The 21,695-nt window shown below is 52.6% G+C and overlaps 1 protein-coding gene across 1 annotated transcript in view; it reads right to left on the bottom strand.

The window, feature by feature from the left end:
- Positions 1 to 21,695, bottom strand: part of LOC120716333 (histone-lysine N-methyltransferase 2C-like) — a 47,656-nt gene that overhangs the window by 7,197 nt on the left and 18,764 nt on the right. The window contains exons 24-57 of the mRNA XM_040003834.1: positions 20,990 to 21,049; positions 20,250 to 20,352; positions 20,083 to 20,174; positions 19,404 to 19,532; positions 19,199 to 19,309; positions 19,005 to 19,117; positions 18,609 to 18,783; positions 17,251 to 17,328; positions 17,124 to 17,159; positions 16,496 to 16,639; positions 16,376 to 16,408; positions 15,921 to 16,043; positions 15,106 to 15,423; positions 14,917 to 14,990; positions 14,307 to 14,513; positions 11,367 to 12,758; positions 11,031 to 11,291; positions 10,552 to 10,937; positions 10,296 to 10,471; positions 9,796 to 10,212; positions 9,318 to 9,670; positions 9,116 to 9,227; positions 8,599 to 9,006; positions 8,392 to 8,503; positions 8,236 to 8,302; positions 8,088 to 8,151; positions 7,233 to 7,465; positions 6,670 to 7,089; positions 6,247 to 6,354; positions 2,041 to 2,946; positions 1,669 to 1,929; positions 1,387 to 1,587; positions 1,148 to 1,309; positions 924 to 1,059 (exon numbers count right to left, since the gene is read on the bottom strand). Coding sequence (XP_039859768.1) covers positions 924 to 1,059; positions 1,148 to 1,309; positions 1,387 to 1,587; positions 1,669 to 1,929; positions 2,041 to 2,946; positions 6,247 to 6,354; positions 6,670 to 7,089; positions 7,233 to 7,465; positions 8,088 to 8,151; positions 8,236 to 8,302; positions 8,392 to 8,503; positions 8,599 to 9,006; positions 9,116 to 9,227; positions 9,318 to 9,670; positions 9,796 to 10,212; positions 10,296 to 10,471; positions 10,552 to 10,937; positions 11,031 to 11,291; positions 11,367 to 12,758; positions 14,307 to 14,513; positions 14,917 to 14,990; positions 15,106 to 15,423; positions 15,921 to 16,043; positions 16,376 to 16,408; positions 16,496 to 16,639; positions 17,124 to 17,159; positions 17,251 to 17,328; positions 18,609 to 18,783; positions 19,005 to 19,117; positions 19,199 to 19,309; positions 19,404 to 19,532; positions 20,083 to 20,174; positions 20,250 to 20,352; positions 20,990 to 21,049 — 7,971 coding nt within the window. The remainder of the gene's footprint in view (positions 1 to 923; positions 1,060 to 1,147; positions 1,310 to 1,386; positions 1,588 to 1,668; positions 1,930 to 2,040; positions 2,947 to 6,246; positions 6,355 to 6,669; positions 7,090 to 7,232; positions 7,466 to 8,087; positions 8,152 to 8,235; positions 8,303 to 8,391; positions 8,504 to 8,598; positions 9,007 to 9,115; positions 9,228 to 9,317; positions 9,671 to 9,795; positions 10,213 to 10,295; positions 10,472 to 10,551; positions 10,938 to 11,030; positions 11,292 to 11,366; positions 12,759 to 14,306; positions 14,514 to 14,916; positions 14,991 to 15,105; positions 15,424 to 15,920; positions 16,044 to 16,375; positions 16,409 to 16,495; positions 16,640 to 17,123; positions 17,160 to 17,250; positions 17,329 to 18,608; positions 18,784 to 19,004; positions 19,118 to 19,198; positions 19,310 to 19,403; positions 19,533 to 20,082; positions 20,175 to 20,249; positions 20,353 to 20,989; positions 21,050 to 21,695) is intronic.

Below are 21,695 nucleotides of genomic sequence, written 5' to 3' on the forward strand. Positions count from 1 at the left end.
AACCAGACCGAAAAGCAGCGCACATTTCGGTGCTTTATTTCGGTGCTTTTTTTTCCTGAGCTGTGATACACTTCTAGCCAATCATTTTACGTTTCCGAGGATAGTAGGCGGGTCCTGGTACGTACGTTCTTTTAGAGCAGAGCTATAGATTAAAAATGCCCAAGGCGAAGCGGTCAAAAGTCTGGCTGTACTTCACAGCAAAATATGCAAACTCAGCAGCAACAAGTGCTTTAAGCTGATACTGTGATACTGTCAAAGGAGGTAACACCTCGAATCCGATGAAACACCTGGCGACACATAGCGTTATTTTTAAAAGCCGAGAAATGCACCGTATTTGATAGCTTGCTGCGAGACCTCACACCGAGCACATCTACTGCGGGTGTGGTGCCTGTTATCTGACCCGGAGTTAGCAACATCCCCCAAAAGCCCGAAGAGGAGAGTCCTGGCCCCTAGCCCTGCCAGTGTAGCAGAAATGATGACGGATGATGATGCAGCAGCAGCCGTTCTTCTCTGCGTGAGTAGCTTAATGTTGTTCGTGTGTAATTTACGTTGAGTAGGCTAACCACGTTATTACATTAATGCATGTAAGGTGAACTAGCAAACATCATCATAGCTACATGCGGCTGTCTTCTTGTTTGATGGCAGATACTCCCTTCACCCTGGCCAAAAAGGCTAAAATGACCAAAGAAAAAGAGGGAAACAGCTGAACATGAGAGGTTTTTGGACCAATTTTGTGTTCTCCATTTTTTAAGCACCGGTTTGAGCACCGTTTGAGCACCGGCACCGTTTCAAAAGTACCAATTTGGCACCGGTATCGGATAAAACCTAAACGATACCCATCCCTACTTACGGCCACACTGCCACAGCTGCACAGGCTAACCTGTGCCTGTCAGACAAAGAAGAGGGTCAAATAAGCCTCTCACCATCCTGCTCGCCGACCTCCTTCCTGGTCAGCTCCTCTGTCGTGGCGAAACCGTTCACCAGTTTCTGCCTGGCAACAGGAGGCGGCGTTGGTGGCAGGGAGGCCGGAGGAGTGGGGGGGTTACTGAGGTTGTTCTGCTGGAGGAGCAGACAGGAAGTGATGTAAAATTAAACAGCAGTACTACACCATTACTAAAGTATTACCTCAGTACCCATGCAGCGGTACCTTGTATATGAGCTGGGAGTAGTAGTCGGTGACTCCATCCAGGCAGGCGTTGCCGAAGGAGCCGCTCAGCCTGGAGTCTCGGCCCAGAGAGGAACTGCCGTAGGGGGGGAACAGACTGAGATCCACCCCCAGGACCGGCTCCATGAGGGGCAGCACTGCCAGCTGTTGATGGAGGGGAGAGGTTTAAACTTTCAGACATCTGCTTCCTGCTCAGTAAACAGGAGGAGGCGGGGCTCTACCTGTCTGAGGTGTGTCACCACCGGGTCAGAGGAGGAAGAGGTGGAGCAGGATTGGAGTGCCTTCTCCTCCTCCTCCTTCTTCTTCCTTTTGTACTTTGGAGGAGCTCGGTCTTTGTCGGGCCGGGCGGGTCTCTTGCAGCGTTGCGTCTTCTTCCTGCCGAAGGCGTCCAGCAGCTCTGAGGCAGGACCGTCCCTCGCCACCTGGAGGTGGAGCACATGATCAGCTTTTTTAACTAAAAGGTCACATGACATTCCATTTGTCTGCCCTGGCCACCTCCTCACCATGTTGCCATGGGAACCAGGTGCATCTTCCTCTTCAGATCGACAGCCATCGCTGGACAGTTGTCGCCGGGCGATAGGCGGAGCTTGGGTGATGGGCGATGGCGTGTTGGCAGGGGAGGTCTTGTCCCTTAGCAGGTGTCTGAGCAGCTCCTTACCTGCATCGCCTGCCTGATGAGGAGACGTGGGGGAGAACGGCTCTGCCCGGCCCTCCTCCATCTTCACCACCCTGGCTCCACAGGCCGCGGCCTCCTCACGCTCCTCCTGCAGAGAGACCCAGGAAAGTGACACACAATACCATAGTTCATCCACTATCACAGCATCACTACAGTACCACTGCAGCACAAGTGGGATGAAGTGTGAAAACAAGCGCACCTTGACCTTCAGCAGAGCTGCAGACAGGGGCCCTCTCTGGCACTCTGAGCCCAGCCCGGAGGCTCTCTGCTGGGCTGCAGAGATGATGGACAGCTGCCTCTCCAGCTCTGATGATGGGGCCAGACCAGAGAGGGAGGAGCTCTGAGGGAAAGACAGCTCTGATTGGTCCATGCTGCCAAAGGTGGGTGTGGAGCACGCAGTGTCAGAGACAGCAGGGGTGGGAGGGGCAGTGAGGTCATCCGATTGCGAAGACAGTGGCGTCCTGGCCCCTCCTCCTCCTGTGGCTTCCTCCCCGTCTTTCTTCCTACTCCTCTTCTTATTCGGTTTATTGTCCGGGATGATGTCAGAATACAGCTGGATGAGGGAGGCGGGGCCACCAGAGGAGCAGGGGAAGGAAGTGGCCAGAGGAGTGGAGGGAGAGGAAGAGGAGGAGTCGTGTCCGAATAGATGTCCCTGCCCTGTCGGATGGGAGGAGGGCATTCCTGCTGCTCCTATCCCAGCTGGGTGTGCCTGCCCTGGGGCTGAGGGTCCTGTGAGGCCAGGCAGCCTCGGCCTGGTCTGGAGGCTGGAAGGAGCCACGTTCATGGAGGGTTTACCTGTTGGAACAGGGGGCGCTCCAGGGAGTAGAGGCCTCGCCGTGAAGCCTTGGCGGAGGCCCGCCTGCAGGGGAAAGGTCGCTGCCATCTGGCTGTGGTGCTGAGGTCGAGGTCTGGAGGTCTGGAGGAAGTCCTGGGGTAGCTCGGAGCTGAAAAAGGGCATCTGAGACAAACCGTCCCCTCCAGGGGCAGGACCCGCTGTCGGTCCCACCTGAGGACCCGACGGAGTTGCGGCAGGAGGCACGGAGGCCCCCAAGAGGCTCTGCTGCTCCAGCTCCAGTCTCTGCTGCAGGACGCGGTGACGCTCCACCTGGAAGCACATCAACAGGATTCATGAGCAGGAGGAGGCTGCAGACACCTCTGACCTTTAACCCCTGACAACCACACTTTATTCATACACACAACAATGACATACTCATGTGGTCTAATCTGTTCTCGTGGATGTAACCAGGCCTCCAGACTCCTTCTTACCGTAACCCACATTTCTAATATTGACACCTCTGCTGGAGCTCCTTGCTCCCTCCTTGTCTACCATTCAACCATCTTCAAGTTTGACTCTCCTCCAAGGATCGGATGTACCAATAATGATTCAATCTGTCTGTCAGCTCCACGCTCTTCCCACTGTCCTCGTTAAAAGCCGTCATACCTCATTGGCCCCCATTATCATCACTATTACTCAGTCTTCCCTCAGTACTGGACTTGTTCCTTCATCACTGAAACCTGCCTCCTTTACTCCCATTCTTAAAAAGCCTGGTACAAATAAATTCATTTAGATATCCGATCTCCTCTTTGTTTCTTAAACTCTTGAGAAAATTGTCTCCTCTCGGCTTCACACACGTCTCAGTAACAACAATAATCTCTATGAACAACTCCAGTCTGCTTTCCATCCACTTCACAGGGAACGACTATTCAAAACGACCAACGTCCTGATGGCAGCTGACTCCAGTTTCCTCGCCATCCTCCTCCTTCTCGAGCTGAGCCGTTGATTTCCCACACCATCCTCTGGAAAGACTGCCCTCCCTGCCTGGTTCACCTCACATCTCTCATATTCAATTTAAAGCTCACTCTTCAAGTTCATTTCCTGTTTCTGCCGGTGTTCCCCAGGGTTCAGTGTTGGGGCCTCTGTAATTCATCACTGAAGTGCTTCCACATTAATATTAGCTTTCACTGCTACACAGCTGACACTCAGCTCTATGTTCCTTCCAAACCCAGTCTCACCCTTCCACCCATACCCTCTCTTCCTGCCTCAGTGAGATTAAATCATGGCTCTCCTCCAGTGTCTCACACTCAGCAGTACTACAGGGAGTGCAGAATTATTAGGCAAATGAGTATTTTGTCCACATCATCCTCTTCATGCATGTTGTCTTACTCCAAGCTGTATAGGCTCGAAAGCCTACTACCAATTAAGCATATTAGGTGATGTGCATCTCTGTAATGAGAAGGGGTGTGGTCTAATGACATCAACACCCTATATCAGGTGTGCATAATTATTAGGCAACTTCCTTTCCTTTGGCAAAATGGGTCAAAAGAAGGACTTGACAGGCTCAGAAAAGTCAAAAATAGTGAGATATCTTGCAGAGGGATGCAGCAGTCTCAAAATTGCAAAGCTTCTGAAGCGTGATCATCAAACAATCAAGTGTTTCATTCAAAATAGTCAACAGGGTCGCAAGAAGCATGTGGAAAAACCAAGGCGCCAAATAACTGCCCATGAACTGAGAAAAGTCAAGCATGCAGCTGCCAAGATGCCACTTGCCACCAGTTTGGCCATATTTCAGAGCTGCAACATCACTGGAGTGCCCAAAAGCACAAGGTGTGCAATACTCAGAGACATGGCCAAGGTAAGAAAGGCTGAAAGACGACCACCACTGAACAAGACACACAAGCTGAAACGTCAAGACTGGGCCAAGAAATATCTCAAGACTGGTTTTTCTAAGGTTTTATGGATTGATGAAATGAGAGTGAGTCTTGATGGGCCAGATGGATGGGCCCGTGGCTGGATTGGTAAAGGGCAGAGAGCTCCAGTCCCACTCAGACGCCAGCAAGGTGGAGGTGGAGTACTGGTTTGGGCTGGTATCATCAAAGATGAGCTTGTGGGGCCTTTTCGGGTTGAGGATGGAGTCAAGCTCAACTCCCAGTCCTACTGCCAGTTTCTGGAAGACACCTTCTTCAAGCAGTGGTACAGGAAGAAGTCTGCATCCTTCAAGAAAAACATGATTTTCATGCAGGGACAATGCTCCATCACACGCGTCCAAGTACTCCACAGCGTGGCTGACAAGAAAGGGTATAAAAGAAGAAAAACTAATGACATGGCCTCCTTGTTCACCTGATCTGAACCCCATTGAGAACCTGTGGTCCATCATCAAATGTGAGATTTACAAGGAGGGAAAACAGTACACCTCTCTGAACAGTGTCTGGGAGGCTGTGGTTGCTGCTGCACGCAATGTTGATGGTGAACAGATCAAAACACTGACAGAATCCATGGATGGCAGGCTTTTGAGTGTCCTTGCAAAGAAAGGTGGCTATATTGGTCGCTGATTTGTTTTTGTTTTGTTTTTGAATGTCAGAAATGTATATTTGTGAATGTGGAGATGTTATATTGGTTTCACTGGTAAAAATAAATAATTGAAATGGGTATATATTTGTTTTTTGTTAAGTTGCCTAATAATTATGCACAGTAATAGTCACCTGCACACACAAATATCCCCCTAAAATAGCTAAAACTAAAAACAAACTACAAACTACTTCCAAAAACATTCAGCTTTGATATTAATGAGTTTTTTGGGTTCGTTGAGAACATGGTTGTTGTTCAATAATAAAATTATTCCTCAAAAATACAACTTGCCTAATAATTCTGCACTCCCTGTAAAACTGAAGCTTGTCAGCACAGGTTACAGGTCTTCCATTAATACCGACAACACCTCCACCCCCCCTCAGGGTAACAGTCTGGGTGTCCTCCTCGACAGCACTTCCTCCTTTCCTCGCCCCACATGCTGCTCCTATCCTCGTCACTTCTCAGATACTGTATTTCTGATTTCTCGCGATCATAACTCGCACAGCCTCCAGAGAGCGCATCACCCTCTTCTTCATCAGCTGCACTGCCTGTAGATGCTCGAGTCTCCTTCACTTTGACGTGTATCCACAACCTGGTCCCTCCCTGCTTGTGTGATTTACTCCACATTTACTCCCTCTCATTCACCGAGGTCTTCAGCTCATTGTTCCCGTCTCACCACTAAGAGGAACAGAGCTTTCAGCTGCTCTGCTCCCCGACTTTGGGATTCACCTCTTCCTGAACTCAGCGATACTGGTTCTCTTCCCTTATTAGAGTCTAAACCCATCTGCTTAAACTGGTTTACTCTCTTTAACACCGACTCCAGTCTAATGCTCTGAGTGTGTTTGAGGAAACACACTGCGCTCCGCCTCACTCCTCTTTACATTTAACTCTTCCTGGTTCCTAACCAGGGCGTGCTCCAGCTGTGAGAGCATGAACGTCTTCATGTTGTGGGTAAACAGAAACTTGTGGAGTCAGAGGGGACGCGCTCTATGAGGAGGAGCTCTGCTGACTGAGGCCTGACCCAGCTTGCTCTGCTCCTCCTCCTCCGTGATGTTTTACCTCCTGCATGAGCTGAACCCGCTGCCTCTCCTGCTGCTCCCTCAGCCTCTCCCTCCTCTCCCTCTCCTGGAAACCCTCGCTGAACGGGTTGTTGTCGTCAAACTTGACCTGTGGAGGAGGCGGAGTCAGAGGGGTTAGCCAGCGCCCAGGAGCAGCCTAAGCTCACATGAAGCATTGTTACTGCAGGGTCCCCCCCTCATTGGCTTTTCTAATACAGATGTTCAGAGATACATAAAAGATGGACTGACAAATCCAGATGTGGACCGGCATTAGACTGAACTTCCTGTGGGGTCTCCTGTGCTGATGGAGGTATGAGGGCTCAAACATATGGAGATAATCCCCCCTCCCCATCTGATTTATGATGCGAGTCTGGTTCTGGATCAGGTCTAGATCACAGTGGGGTACAGCAGCCATGTTTGTTACCTGAGGGGCAGGGCCAGCTCCATCCACTGTGGCTCCATTGGGACCTCCGGTGGGGCCTCGGGAGGCGGCAGTAAAGCCTGCCGTCTGAGCTGCGAGGCCCGGCACTATGGCAGAGGGCGCCTGGGTGTGTGGGGGTACTTGCGGGCTGTTGGGTAGGGCGGCGGGGAGTTGAGGGGGTTGATGAGGCGGCATCCTCTGCCCCATCACCCCTGGAGCCCCACCCCCTGGAGTCCAACCGGGAGGCACATTTGGGAGACGGGCCGGTGCGGGGCCGCCCGGGTGGGGTTGCAGGGGCACGATGGGCTGTGAGAGCAGCTTCTGAGGGAGGGGGGGTGCCGGTTGCTGCTGCAGACCCCTCTGAGGATGTTTGGTCCGGTAGTCCTCGATGAGCTCGGCGTGGTCCTTCTGCTGCTTCCGGATCTGGACACAGACAAGAAGCACTCACTGTGGATACACCGGCCCCTTACAGATTTCACTGCCTCACTGGCTGCCCCCGGCCGGCCTCTACCTTCAGTTCAGTCTGATAATCTGGATTTATTCTGCACTGGGATCAGCTCCGTTACCTGCTCTAGCTGCTTCTGGACCACTCCCTGCTGCTCGCTGATGTAGCGTAGCTGGGCGGCGTCCTCCTCTGCGAAGACACGGCCCGCCTTCTTGGCCGTTCTCTGTTTGGCTGACAGAGCCTTCTTGGTCTTGCGGTGGGCAGCGATCTGATCCTCCAGGAGGCGCTGCTGCATCTGCAGGAGCTGCTGCGTCTCTCCGAGCCAGTCCTCGTACTGCGGCCGCTTGGGCTCATCTGGGAAAAGAAGGAGTCGGAATTCAGTGATGAGGAGAAGAAGGAATCTGACTTCGCTCATATGTGGCTGAGAAGAAACAGCAGCATGCGATCAAAGAGAAACTTTGAGCGCATGCTGCTGTTTCTGCTGTCTGCACAGGCTCCAGGAAGAACTGAACTTTAAACGTTTACACGCAGGCGTAAACTGATCAGAGCTCATCAATGAGCGCCTGGTCTTTCTCCTCTGTGCCTGATCCTCTTCATCGTGTTGGTTGTGTTTGAATTAGAGATTAGAAAGTGTGGATATGAAGGTTATTATAGGTCATTTAAACTGAATTACCACATTTCTACTCTGAGCACTCAAAGCACTTTATACAACTTGCCTCATTCATCGATCCTACAAGCACACGTTTCTAACGTTCAAGAACAACTCGGGGTTAGACACTGCTCTCTCTACTGAGCTGCAGCCACCCAGGTAAAACACACAGTCACTCCAGTCATTTTTAATGCAACAAACCGAAACCAGTTGGTCTCTGTCAGATTCTGTGACCGTATAAAGCTCTCCCCGGGCTTTGTGTTAGAACCACTGCTCTGAATGTACAATAACCTGTTGAAGCTGCTCTGATTGGTTTCTGATACTCACTGCTGAACCCGGGGCCAAAGCTCGGGGGGTTGGGTTGCACCAGCTGAGGGGTCACCTTCCCCTCCTGACACAGAGAAAGACCGCAGACATGTTAGAGAAATGCTCTGTCCTGTGTGGTCAGTTACTGTGTCCGAGTCCTTCAACATACCTGTAATACCAGGTGTGGAGGCTGAGGAGGGACCTCGGGACCTGGGGCTGCTGGAGGCTGCTGGAACCTGACGCGCACACAGACAAAGACTTCAAATGAAGTTGAGAGAGGGAACGTTCACAGAGAACACTGAGGTCAGAGGTCAGAAGGTCATACCTGTTGATGACCACGGGATTCAGACCCAGGTTTCCCTGAGACATCACTTTGTTTATGCCTTTCAAAGCCACCATCTTTGCCTTCATGATGGGGTCTGTAATGGAATCAAAGTCTGCAGGACAAAACAAGAACAAGAGTTCAGCAGGGGCTTCATGAGAAAGACAGTCCAATGGTGCTTCAGGGGGAGTTTCAGGATTCTGGACTTACCCACACCAAGGAACGCAGAGTCTGTGGTGGAGCGCTGTCTGATCAGGGCCTGCATCTGTTTCTGTTGCTGCTGCTCCTGCCGCTCTTGGTCCAGGAGGTCCTGCAAAAGAAGCGGCTGCTCCTCCAGAAGCAGAGGCCTTTGTTTGTTCTGGTTCTGGACCTGGGTCTGAGCAAAGGTACCCTGGGTCTGGCTCTGCGTGGAGGTCCCCATATGTGGAGGTTCGGTCTGAGTGGTAAGGAGGAGGTGAGGAGGCTGGAGAGGCAGTGGGTGAGGCGGGCCTTGGGGGGCCTGAGGAGGCAGACTGGTGTGAGGAGACACTGAGACAGCCTGAGGGTGGGGGGTGAGTTGAGGCGAGGATGAGGGGGGCCCAAAAGGCCTCTGCTGCTGCTGGAAGACAGGCTGTTGTCCTGGGAGAGGGAGAGCAATCAGAAACAGTTCTTCCATTTCAAATCTGCTGATTAGACCAACGATTGGTCGATAACACGAGGGGGGCAGGTCAGGCTTGTGTTTGTTTACCTGTGGTCACAGGGGGCTGAACTCTGGATACCATGCCCATGGATGGCACCTGCTCCTGGGGCTTGATGGATGACAAAGCCCCTGAAACAGAACCGGAGTCCTCCAGCTTCTCCTGGAGGCAGTGGTGGGTTATTTATTATGTTCTCCTTATTGAACTAATTATTGATTAATATTTATTATTGATAAATTGAAAATGTCCCACCTTGATGTGATGGACAGAGGAAACCTCAAGTCCTAGAGCTCCCGGGGGTTTGCTGGTGGCGAGGACCCCAGGTCGAGCTGCCCCTGTCTTGCTGTCGTCCCTCACTTCCTGTTTGATCTGTCCGACCAGGTGGGAGCTGCTGTCGGTCTTTCTAGAACCACAAACTCCATCCTTCCTCTCTCCGCTCTCCTTCTCCTCCGCTGGCTCGCCCAGATCCAGCTCCTCGTTGAACATGTCCTTCTTGTCCTCCAGGTTGAGCTCAGGGTCGGCATAGGCGATCAGGTCAAACTTCCCCGACAGCAGGAAGTCATCGAGGTGGAGGTCATTGGGACCCAGGTCCAGGTCTTCTTTACCTGAAACAGAGTTAGAGGACGAGTCAGTCAAGCTGAAGAAGGATCGATAACTTGCTTCAGAACAGGTATAATTTCAAGATTTAGCCAAGGTGAAATAAGATGGACCCGGACTCAATCGCTCATACCATCTTCAGGGTCGAGGTTCAGGTTCAGGTCAACCAGATCCTTCACTTCTACATCCTCCAGGTCCTTCACAGCCGAGTCCTCCCCTTCCAGGTGCTCCTCGATTCCATCGGCTCCCGAGAGTGCCGGCTCGCCGGTCTGAGTCAGAGCCGCCGTGTGGCCAAGGTGCTGCTGCTGAGGATCCTGCTGGTTCAGCTGCTCCACAGCGCCTGCCATCATCATCTGCTGAGCCATCAGCGTCTCACCCATCCTGGCCCCAGGACCAGGTCTGATGGCAGGTGGGTGGGGGTCTGAAGGAAGAGAGAAGGGCAGCCTCAGGCGGTTCTCTGGAGCGCGATGTCGAAGCTCAATGTAGGGCTGTCCCATGATGCTGTGCTGCTGGATGGGGAGAGAGCGAGGGAGGAAGGGCTGGGGCACACCTGAGGGGAAAGAGACTTTTTTATCAATCAAGTTCATTTTCAACATTTTTGACTGATCGGCCAGTTGGAGGAGCTGTGCTGACCTTGCATCATGTGCGGGTGAGCGTTTGGAGTCCCGTGGGGACGGATGGCGGTGAAGTCCCCAGGCACTGGCCTCCTCATCTGAACACGAACCTCCACAGCACCGAGCCCAGAGGCAGGCGTTGATCCTAGGGGTGCACGCAGGAAAGTGTCATGGAGGCCAGCTGGAGCTCCAAACCTGTAGAGGGCAGCGAGTGTAAGTCACAAACACACAAAAAAACCATCAGATCTCAACCAGGACTCTTCTGCTCCTCTCACCTCGATCCTGGTCCTTGGACACCCAGCTCTCTGGGGAGGCTCTGTCTGGGGAAAGAAGCCTCGGTGGGCGCGAAACCCCTCTGCTGTTCTCCTGGGAACCCTCCAGGGAACCTCAGGGCTGGAGCCCCGGCAGGCCGTATCGTGCCAGGATACGGGGGCGGAGGGCGCCCAAATGGGTCTGTCTGGACAGGGGAAGCGGTGGAGGTGGAGCTGGAGGAGTCGTCCTGCGACCAGTTGTGAAGAGGTGTGCCAGAACCAGGGGAGGATCCTGTTGGAGCAGCCGGGGGTGCAGCAAGTCCAGGAGCCGGTTCCTGCAGACCCTTCTCCTGACGTAACGTGCTCTTCTGCTGCTGCTGTCTCAGGATGAGCTCCCGAAGCCGTTGACGCTGCAGAGAAAACAGGAGGACAAATGAACTCGCTAAACACACGAGAACCAGCAACACTCGACCAGACAAACGTGGACTCACAACACCTCTCACCTGTCTCAGCTTCTCCCCTGAGTCACCAAGCTGAGGCAGCACGCTCATCGACCCGTCTAAAGCAGACATTTCAGTGGTTGCCGTCTTGTCGGTTTGCGATCGGCCTGGTGTCATGTGACCCTGCTCAAACGGATCGTGACCCGGAGTGTGACTGGCCAAAGCAGAGAAGCTCTCTTCTGATATCCCAGGGTGCTTTGGGGTGTGGCTGCTGGGGGTTCTGGGAAATGAGTCCTGTTGTTGTCTTCCTGGTGACTGCTGTAACTGACCAGAGAAAAGATGAGTAGAAGAAGACGCTACTCTGTGGCAGAGAATAGAGGCCGTGGGCTGTGGTGTTACCTGGTGGGGCGTTGGGGTGAAGGTCCCTGGGTCTCCTGGAGCCAGAGGGGATGAAGCGGAAGCTGCAGGCTGAGGAGCTAAGCTCTCGACTGGGGTTTGGCTGAATGGCTCGTGGGCCTTCTGGGGTCGTGGTGTAGAGGGCTGCTGGGCGTAGGGATCCGGCGAGGGTCGCGGTGTACCTGTGGGCTGTGCGTAGGGGTCGCCGGCCCGCTGACTCCCTGGTGATCGGGGGAAGCGGTCGATGACAGCTGGATGGGGTGTGCCCGGGTTGGAGGCGTAGGGATCGAGGGTTGGGTGAGAGGGGGACGGACGGCGGCTCATGGATTGCTGGTTGTACTGGTCTGGTCTCAGCGCAGGCGGTGTGGTGAGGTATGTGGGGTCGGAGTGGGGACGCGGCGTGCCAGGGGTCTGAGGGTTGGTGTAGGGATCCGGAGACGGCCGGGAGGTCATAGGTGACTGCTGGGTGAAGGGGTCGGACATCTGCTGAGTGTAATCTGGTCTGGGCGTGCCGGGCGCTTGGGCGTAGGGACTACGGTGGGGGGAGCCCAGACCTGACAGTGGGCTGGAGGGGAAGGGGGCCTCCTGTGAAGGAGGGGGGGCAAAACTTGGGTCTGTGAGCCTTGACAGGTCCTTCCTCCCTCCTCCTACTCCACCACCAAATGCCTCTTGCTGAGGGGGCATGGGGGCCTTAAACACACCACCCTGGAGCAGTTGACGACTGCATGACTCGGGCGCAGGGACTCGCATGTTCATCTTCTGGTAGGCTTCGGCCACTCGGATGCCGGCATGTCTGACTGAAGGGTCGGGGGTGGGGTTACCTGGTTGTGGCCCGAGGCTTCTGAAGACGTCAGGTGTTTTGGAGTCGGGGGATGGAGCAGGAGAGCCTACGACATCATGGGCTGGGGAGGTGCTAAGGGAGCTGTGATGCTGCTGCTGGGAGGCTGCGGGGCCTCCAGACTGGGAAGAGGAGGGCCGAGGAGTGCCTATAACCTTACTGTAGGGGTCCCAGGGTGAGGAAGGGCGGGAGGAGGGGGGAGAGAACATCTGGGGGGAAGATGCTGGCTGGTGGAGGGGAGAGGAGGGATGTGGGGATTGAGGGAGTGAGGAAAAGCCAGAAGGGGGCGGTGCTTGAGGCCGGAGGAAGATGTCGTCCGCTGGTCCAGAACTTCCCTGCAGGAGGTGCTGCCTGGGCTGACCCTCCCTGAGACCCGGGTGAGGGGAGGCGCTTCCTCCGGTGGGCACGGGGCTGAGGCTGCCAGATTCAGGCGACTGGGGGCCTGAGAGGCGCTGGCTGGCCAGGAGCTGCTGCTGCTGCCGCTGCTCATTCTTCACCTGCTCCAGCTTCTGGGTGGCCTCCATCTTGGCGAGCTGCTTGCTCTTCTGACGCATTTGCTGAGAGAGAAAAACAGAAGGGACGGGCGAGGAGACAGGCGGACACAGAGCGACAGGCGTGAGGGCAACAGGTGGAGCTCAAACACGTCAACACAGAAACACTGAGGTCCGACAGACACAGCTACGCTGAACGACTGAGGTATAGCACCAGGTGTTACAAAGGGGAAACCCTACAGAGACAAAGCTGTAAACATGTCTGACTAACATGGGAGTGTATGGGGACCGACTCACTGCTGCCTCTGCTGGACGTTTTTGAGGCTCCAGTTTGTTCTGACTTTCAGAATAAAATCCCAGGAGTCACGTCCCCATAACTCCTCCAACCCTTAAACGTGATTTTAACCATAAAGCCGAGTGAAAAAGAAGCTGTGCGTGGAAACAGACTTTAATAGAGTAAGTGTGGAGCAGGTCTGGACCTGAGCTCTCCTCCCTCACATGCATGGATGGAGGACACCGGACAGAATGTGTTTGTGTGGAGGTGCTGTAAGGAGGAGTCTGGAGGAGGCAGAGCAGAAGTTTCCGGAGCCATTCTCAGCACCCCTTCAGAATAAAAGCAGTCAGCTCGCAGGCAGACTTGGGCCGCGGCCTCCAGCTCTGGGCCAGCACAGACTTGTGACGTTGTGTCAGATCAGAGCTAACCCCTCCTCTTCCTCCCTCCCTCCTTCAAATTTAAGCCGTCCTTTGGCCCAGAGAGGAGGACGAGGCTGAGGCCGGCTCCACGGCTCTGAAACCCTCGCTCAGCTCCGGGCCTTGCGCTCCGTCACTCTTTATTTAAACTGTTGAGGTTTGATGATGGCTCTGACTGACGCCCCATTGGCTCGTTTAAAGGCCGATTGACAAGTTCCTGACGGTTCATGGAGCTCCAGAGTGAAGAGGTGAGGTCAGAGGGTTTCAGAGGCTCGTGGATCCAGGAAGTCTGCCTCCGACAGGTTGGCCTTGAGGTCTTACCGGAGCTGCTACGGATGCCTGGCAGGGACAATCTGTATCTGTTGGAGATTTTTTGCTTTGGGGGGGGATTTCCTGCCTCTTCTTATCGGCTTCCCCTCTGTCTTTAACCCCTCCCTTTTCAATGACATCAGAGACGTTAGTGTGAGGGAGGGCGGCTCAGCGGGCATGCACATCACAGCATCATCTTTATCACAAATACACCCCACGGCGTGCTGCCCTCTGGTTACCATGGTTACTACTGAGAGCTGGAAACCAGCGCCAGCCTTGGAGTGAGTACGGATTGTTTCTATGGCGATTTAGTCTGCGCGACGGTCTCGAGGTTGAAGCGGTGGCGTGCAGCCTGCTGACCCGGGAGCGCTGCCTTTGACTTGTTGTGCAGAAACATTTGCGTGACTAATTTTAAAGAGCACCCTCAAAGTGTGTCTACAACCAGCAGGCAGCGCTCTGTGTCCCATCATGCATTGCGCTGCTGTTTGCATCACTAAAGTGTGTTTCTGTTAAATCAGGTGTTTTCTGACTAGAGTCTGGTTGTTGGTTTCTCGCTCTGCTGCTACGTCACCATAACGGACACCTGGACGTGTGGCGCTCTTGGGCTCTGCTCACCTGTCTGAACTTCCACTCCTGCTCCTGCTCCGACTCCTTGGGCCTCAGCGGGTCCTTGAACTGCATCTCTATCTCCATGGAAACAGTGTCAAAGGGTCCCAGCGGCGCGGACAGCTGCTGCTGTGAGGGCGGGTGGCGTTTGAGCGGGTCATTGGACAGCTGCACTTTGTTGATGCGTTGAGCCGCTCGATTGTCCCGAGCTTTTTGCTGCAGAGGGAAAACAGCACGTGGTCAGAGACGGCGAGGACGCTAAACGAACGCCATCATGGTTGATGAGCAGGCACGTGGCTCAAAGTTCTTAATCTTTACAGCACTGGGATCAGATCCACTGTAATCAGTGTCCACACTGTTACAGAACAAGGACACTGACAGTGTGGACACTGATCGCACTCAGACAGCAGTTGTCTGAGTCCTTGAAGGGTCCGGAGCTGGAAGATGACCCTGCTGCTTCAAATGGAAACCTTTGATCAACACTCTGGAAACCACTCAAAAGGACACAAGAGCCTGTTGACAGGACGAAGGTCCTATCAACAGGCTCCTATACGCTTTTATAACGTTTCCTCAGCTCTCAGAGTCCTCCACACAGTGAGGAGGAGGAGGAGGAACTCACCACGTAGGGGGCTCTGTCCTGAGCGCTGGCCTTTCTCCACAGCTTGGTGATCTGCTTCACTCTGGTGGGCCAGTCTGATACAGGAAACAGCTGTTAGCTCTGTCAACACACTGAACACACTCTGTGTGTGTGTGTGTGTGTGTGTGTGTGTGTGTGTGTGTGTGTGTGTGTGTGTGTGTGTGTACGTACCTGGGTACTGCTGCTTAAGCTGGGGGAAGTTGGTGTTACAGTAGAGCACCGGAGCGACGGTGGCCATCTCTCCCAGACTCTCCTCCTTCTCCCACTTCAGCGTGCTCCTCTGAGCCGTTGACAGCGCATCCTGCTCGCCCTCACCAGCCGGAGCCTGCTGATTGGCTGGAACTAATGCAGAGGTGGGGCCCTGGATGGGGGCGGGGTTTTCGGTAGGGAGGACCCTAAAGCTGACTGGACCCTGGACACCGGGCATCATAGGAGGAGCAGCTGGTGAGAAGCCGTTCATCAGTGGGAGGCGAGGAAACGGCACGGCACCTGAGAGGTGATCAATACAGGTGATCAGAGGTGATTGGAAGGTTCAAACAGAGCTCAGTCGAACCCTCAAACTGTTTTTAGGTTCATACTTATCAACAAAAATGATGGCGAGACAGCTGCAGGTCGAAGAAATGTTTGGGAAAAATGGTGGACGGTCGAAGCAAAGCGGCGTCATGAGTTTGTATCTCACTCAAACATCGAGCAGACAAATGTCAGCATAACGAGGAAACTGAAACAGTTAAATTCAGCTAACCTTTGGTTACATGACGTTAGTGACATCGCCACGTAACACGGCTCACATGTTTGTAGTTTTTATTATTCTGAAATATCACCAACGCCTTCAGACAGAGGTCACTGTGTACCTGCGCGTGTCTGTGTGCGTGTGTCTGTACCTGTGTTGTGCGTGTCTGTACCTGTGTTGTGCGTGTCTGTACCTGTGTTGTGCGTGTCTGTACCTGTGTTGTGCGTGTCTGTACCTGTGTTGTGCGTGTCTGTACCTGTGTTGTGCGTCTTGCTCCCAGCAGCCGCATGTGTGTGCTGACTCTGCTCTGATTGGCTGTTGCTGCTGTCTGGACTGAGGACAGCAGTGAACACCTCCTCCACGTCCTTTCCCTCCAGCTCTGCACACACACACACACACACCAGCATCGGTCAGCATGGATGACGTGACATGAGCTTTCAATGACAGCGTGATGGTGACGAGCACCGACTCATCAACGGGACTAACGAGGTCATGGCAGCGTCACTTGTATCCATGTGATGCTGTCTGTGCAGAAGCAGCTGCTCAACATTTAATAACGAATACGTTTGAAGCCAAGTGCCAACTTCCCTTTTCAGTCTCTCTGCTGTCAGCTGACCTGTCCCTGTTTCTGATTGGTCAATCATCTTAGTTAGATTAATAAACCCTTGGCTGACTTATGGCGCTGACGCCCACACAGGTGCTCGGTCTTACCTGGGATCTTGTAGAGCTTGCTAAGGATGGCACCTGAAACAGAAGAACACTTGTCAATCAGCTGCTCTAGAATCTGTGAGCACTTCCTGTTTCCTGCTTCTCAGACCCTCTTCAACTCACCATCAGTGACCATCTTATCAAGCTCAGGACTCAAGATGGCGTCCAGAGGCTCTTCCTGCATTGCCCTCTGGACACGCCCACTGCTTCCCGTTGGCTCAGAAGTCAAAGAGGCGTCATGTGCCACAGAGCTGATGTCCAGACCTGCTGAGAGAGGGGAAGGGGGTTAAATAAGAGAGACAGATGCACGGACAGACTGGAGGTCAGCAGGAAGCAGCAGAAGAAGAATGAGTCTGATCTCTGCAGGAGAAGAAGATGATGATTCAGGCCGTTATATCACAGGACAGGAGGAGGAGAACAAACAGGAGCAGAAGAGGAAGAAGTTTCAGAAGGCTCCAGCAGCACAAACGTGGTCCACAGGTTGAGTTCAGGTAAAGCTAGCAGACAGCTACAACCACCTGTCAAGTCAAAGAGGCCACGCCCCTAACAAGAGAACAAGGAATTCATCTCCAGACACAGTTTGTACGGGTCCTGACTGACTGCTGCCTCTGCTGGACGTCAAAGGAACTGCAGCCGTTTTATTTTGTAGTTTATTAAATTTATTTTGGCCGTCCAGAAAAAGAAAACTGAACCAAAGTGAGACTGAGGAGGAGGAGGAGGAGAAAGAGGAGGTCTTCCTGGGGAGTCTTACCAAATGGAGACGGGGAGCGCTCCACCTGGAACTGACCTGGAAACAAATACACACAGTTATGGTGTGAGCTCTTCTTCGTTGGTGTGGTCCCTGAGTGGGCAGAGGGTGAAGGGGCTGATGGGAGTACCTGTGTCTCCGGTGGCGAGGATGTGAGGGTCGGTGTTCAGGACGTCGGACAGATCCACGAGACCGCCATCCGACCCGGCTGGATGGTCACACACACACAAACACGATTCACTCACAATTCAGAAGCCCGAGTATATGGGCTCAAAATGTGGTCATAAATATTTTGTATGTGTAAAAAAGATTTGTGCGTGGACTTAGCCCAAAAAAACCCTGCAAGTTACAAGTACGAATTTTGACCCTATTTTTCTTCCTTTAAGCTGATTGGTGAATGTCATGTCAATCACAAATTAAACAATCCAATCAGAGAACAGATGGGTTTGGCTGTCGGAGGGGCGCTTTTTTGAACTGCAGGTCCTTGAAGGGTAATCTCTATATGAATATCCGATAGCAGCTAGGTCCCCTTACTTTCAGCAGCTGTTGAAAGGATAAAGTTGTGGCATATCAGTGGTTAGAAACACCATTATTACTTTAGGATTAGTTTAACACAACGTCAGGGCTGACCCGGGACCATTGCTGTGAGTCACATTGCGCAGCATAAAAGTCCTTTCACATCGGACGCAGGATGTGCTGCTAATGCTAACTGCTAACTAAAAGCAAAGGATCCAGAATTTGTTGCTGGCTGCTGAGCTCTGTGGGTTTTTGCAGCAGCTCTACCTGTACTAGATGCACCTGCTCCTTGTCGTTTCTATCTCTGACTTTATGTGAACTACAAGAGTTTGTGGGTTTTTTTTTGCTGGTTCTTCAAATGTTCAATAAAAACATGTATGCTAATTCATAACGAAGAAAGCTTTGTAATGAAGACTGTCATTTCCAAAACACTGCCCCCCATGCGTCCGCAGCGCTGTTGAAAAGGCTGTGGAAGTCCCTGTATTAAACACGTAGTCCTGTGACACAAAAAAATCACCAAACTCAGACGACCACAGACTGTTTTCCTTCGTGGTGATGAAGGAAAACGCTGGGCTGGCATGTAAAAGGGCATTTATTCCCTTCAAAGACCTGCAGTTCAAAAAAAGCGCCCTCCGACAGCCAAACCCATCTGTTCTCTGATTGGATTGTTACATTTGCGATTGACATGGCATTCACCAATCAGATGAAAGGAAGAAAAATAGGGTCAAAATTTGTAGTTGTAACTTGCAGGGTTTTTTTTTTGGCTAAGTCCACACACAAATTCTTTTTACACATACAAATCCTGATTTACAAGTACAAAATATTTATGACCACATTTTGAGCCCATACGAGTAAAGGTCATGACACTTTCTGTCCGTCAACAGGAAGTGGCATCATCCTCTACCAAGCTCCTCAGCCAATGATGAGTGAGGATGAAATGCTGATAAAAACATAAACAAAGCAGTAACTCACGCAGCGCTGCCGCCTTCCTGCTGGCGCCAGAGAGGGGAGGGGCCTGAAATCCAGGAGTTGGGCCTTTCAGGTTACTTGTTGCTGGTCTTGGTTGGCTACTGGCTGCTGCTTCTGGCCCCGCCCCCCTGTCCACCTGTCGGCTTCGATCGAGAAGATCTCGACCAAAAAATGCCTCCTGGAGAGAAGAGGGATCAGCCAATCAGAGTGCAGGGATTCTCATTGTGTGTGAGAGCGAGTGAGAGAGAGAGTGTGAGTGAGTGAGTGAGTGAGTGAGTGAGTGAGTGAGTGAGAGAGAGAGCGAGAGAGAGAGCGAGAGAGAGAGAGCGTGAGTGAGTGAGAGCGTGAGTGAGTGAGAGCGTGAGTGAGTGAGTGAGTGAGAGAGAGAGTGAGTGTTACCTGCAGGTAAGAGGGAAAGGTCTCCTCCAGCTTCGTTTTCTTCTTCCTGTACCTCTTCTTCGACTTCTCTGATGTCTGGTCAGTGATTGTGGGCGCCATTTCCATGGCAACGTCTGCAATCAAAACACAGAGTTTGTTTGTGACATCAGCAGTGGGTGAAAGGTGGGCGTGTCCACAGGCGAGAGGAGTCTCACCTTCATCCCGGCCCGGCAGCATCTCCGTTGAATCCTTCCTGCACAGCTTGATGCGGTTTGGACCCACCCCCGCCTTGGCGCCACGCTGACGCACCATGAACCCGCCGATACCTGAGACACATACAAACACACAGACTGGTTGGCATGGAGACATGTCCGCACAGAACCCTGCTCTGACCTATCCCAGGCCCCGCCCCCTCTTCACCTGGCCTGTAGGGTTTCCGTTTCCTCTTCTTGTTGCCGTCAGCGACATCGGGCTCCTTGGTGATGTCATCGTCTTGGACGTGATCTCGTTCGGGGCTGGAGTCAGATTTCATCTCGCAGTCGAGCGGAGCTGCAGTGAAAACATAGTTAGCGTCGTTTTCAGCCCGTTTAAATAGAGTTCATGATGGCGGTGCTAACGCTGAAACGATGTCATATTCACAACCACGGCGAGCACGTTTATTCACGAGGTCACAGAACACGACGACTCCGCCCACAATCCTAAATCTAAACAAACAAGGTAACCTTGGTTACATATGCAGACTCTGAAGAGCGTCAGTACACCTGCTGACAGGAAGCTTTAGCATCATGTGACTTTAAACCACCCGACCAATAACACAGTCTATTAACAATGAGAACAGGAAGTCAGACAGAATCACTTTCAAAATAAGAGCCTCTGCAAAGACTGAATGACCTCCTTTGATCTGATGCTGTAACGTCAGAGAAGAAACATGAACCTGAAGGCAGCTCAGCTGGATCAAAGGTCAGTGGTCCAGCGAACTCGGCGTGACCTCGAGCACAACACGAACTTGCTCGTGGCTAAAACACACTTCAGCCTGCAGGTCACACGTTCAGGTGAGAAACTCCACACCTGAGCGAGCGTAACGGCGAGCGCAACTGACCTCTGCCGTGGTCCAGCTCGGCGTCCGCTGGGGTCTGCAGGACGGACACGCTGTTCTGGTTGATGATCCTCAGCTTCAGTTTGGGTTTACACCTGCAGACAGGAAGCAGAGCGTCACGCCCGCCCACATCGACCTGACGGCGCAGCACGAGAGGGCGGCGGCCTTACCTGCGCCACCTGCGCGGCGACGTCAGAGGTTCGACCAGAGACTGCAGGTGAGACAGGCCCGACTCGGTCAGGCAGACCCCGTCCTGAGTGTACGTCTTTGAGTCTGCAAACAGACACGATTTTCTCTTCATCAAACAGCTTTGCTTGGATCAAAGCGCTCAGACGGAAACGTTCTCCAGGAGCACGAACGACCGCCGTCCGACCGCTTTGATCAGAAAACACCAAACTTTCATGACCTCCTCACGTTGTTTGCCCATCCCAGGACCCCCAGTGTGATCCACTTCACTCATGTGTGATGAGCTGCATTTTAAGCTGCTTCAGTTTGTTTCAGATGGGAGAAAAATCAATGGTTTGGATGTTTGGAGACATGAAACAAACCAAAAACTGACATCATCACATCAGGTTCCCTCAGAGCTGAGACACTAACATCAATGAAAGGTTCATACGTGAGCTTTACTGCCATCCACAGGGCCGGACTCGACCCTAGGAGGGCCGCTTCTAGCCCCCAAGCCATATGTTTGACACAAGAAGAAAGCTCCCATGAGGGAGGCTGTTTGGATCGCCCCCTAGTGTCTACAGAGTGAATATCTGCACAGACAGGAGACCATCAGACGCGACCCTGGATCCACCTCAGTGGTCATTTCTTATCAGGGGACAATCTGAGCCTCCAGTGGAGGCGTGGGGGGGCTTGGATTAGGACCACGGGCCGTTGCTTGACTACCACAGAGTGGGGCACTGACCGGGTTCCCTGATCCTGGAGACGATCTGAGCCATGAAGGGCGCCAACGACTCCGTCCTCCCTGAAACAGACACACACGTTAGCCTCAAGCTTCACAACAAGTGTGTGTGTTAGAGATGGCACGATACCACTTTTTTATGTCCGATACCAATATCATACATTTGGATATCTGCTGATACTGATATGTAGGGCTGCACGATTAATCGTTAGAAAATTACGATCTCGATTCATACTTATGTGCGATCTCATTTCCAAATGACAACGATTTAAAAAAGACGACGATTGTACCGCATTTTGATCCGGGACGTACTCTGCATGAAAACAAGCGCTCACTCTTCCTGCTCAACAAATGACAAGGGCGGAGCCTTATACCACGTGATACACAAGCTGTGCCGTGTGATGCTAAAATTAGCAGGAAAAACAACGGAGAGCACGTCAGGGATGACGAGAAAGTGACAGGAGAAAATCCGTCCCGGTCAACCACCCAAACATCAATAACGGGAACCTTATACAGCGCTTCCCTATACACGTCGAACTCCCGCAGGCACAAAGACATTACGGAGGCTATCACTTATCACCTGACCAAAGATATGGCTCCCATCAACACTGTGCAAAACGAGGGATTTAGGAGAATGATCAACACCCTAGACAAACGCTACACAGTGCCGTCCCGCAACTATTTTTCTATTGTTGCACTACCTGCTCTA

The sequence above is a fragment of the Simochromis diagramma genome, unplaced genomic scaffold (genome assembly GCF_900408965.1).
Source record: "Simochromis diagramma unplaced genomic scaffold, fSimDia1.1 OVJJ01000367.1, whole genome shotgun sequence".
NCBI lineage: Eukaryota > Metazoa > Chordata > Actinopteri > Cichliformes > Cichlidae > Simochromis > Simochromis diagramma.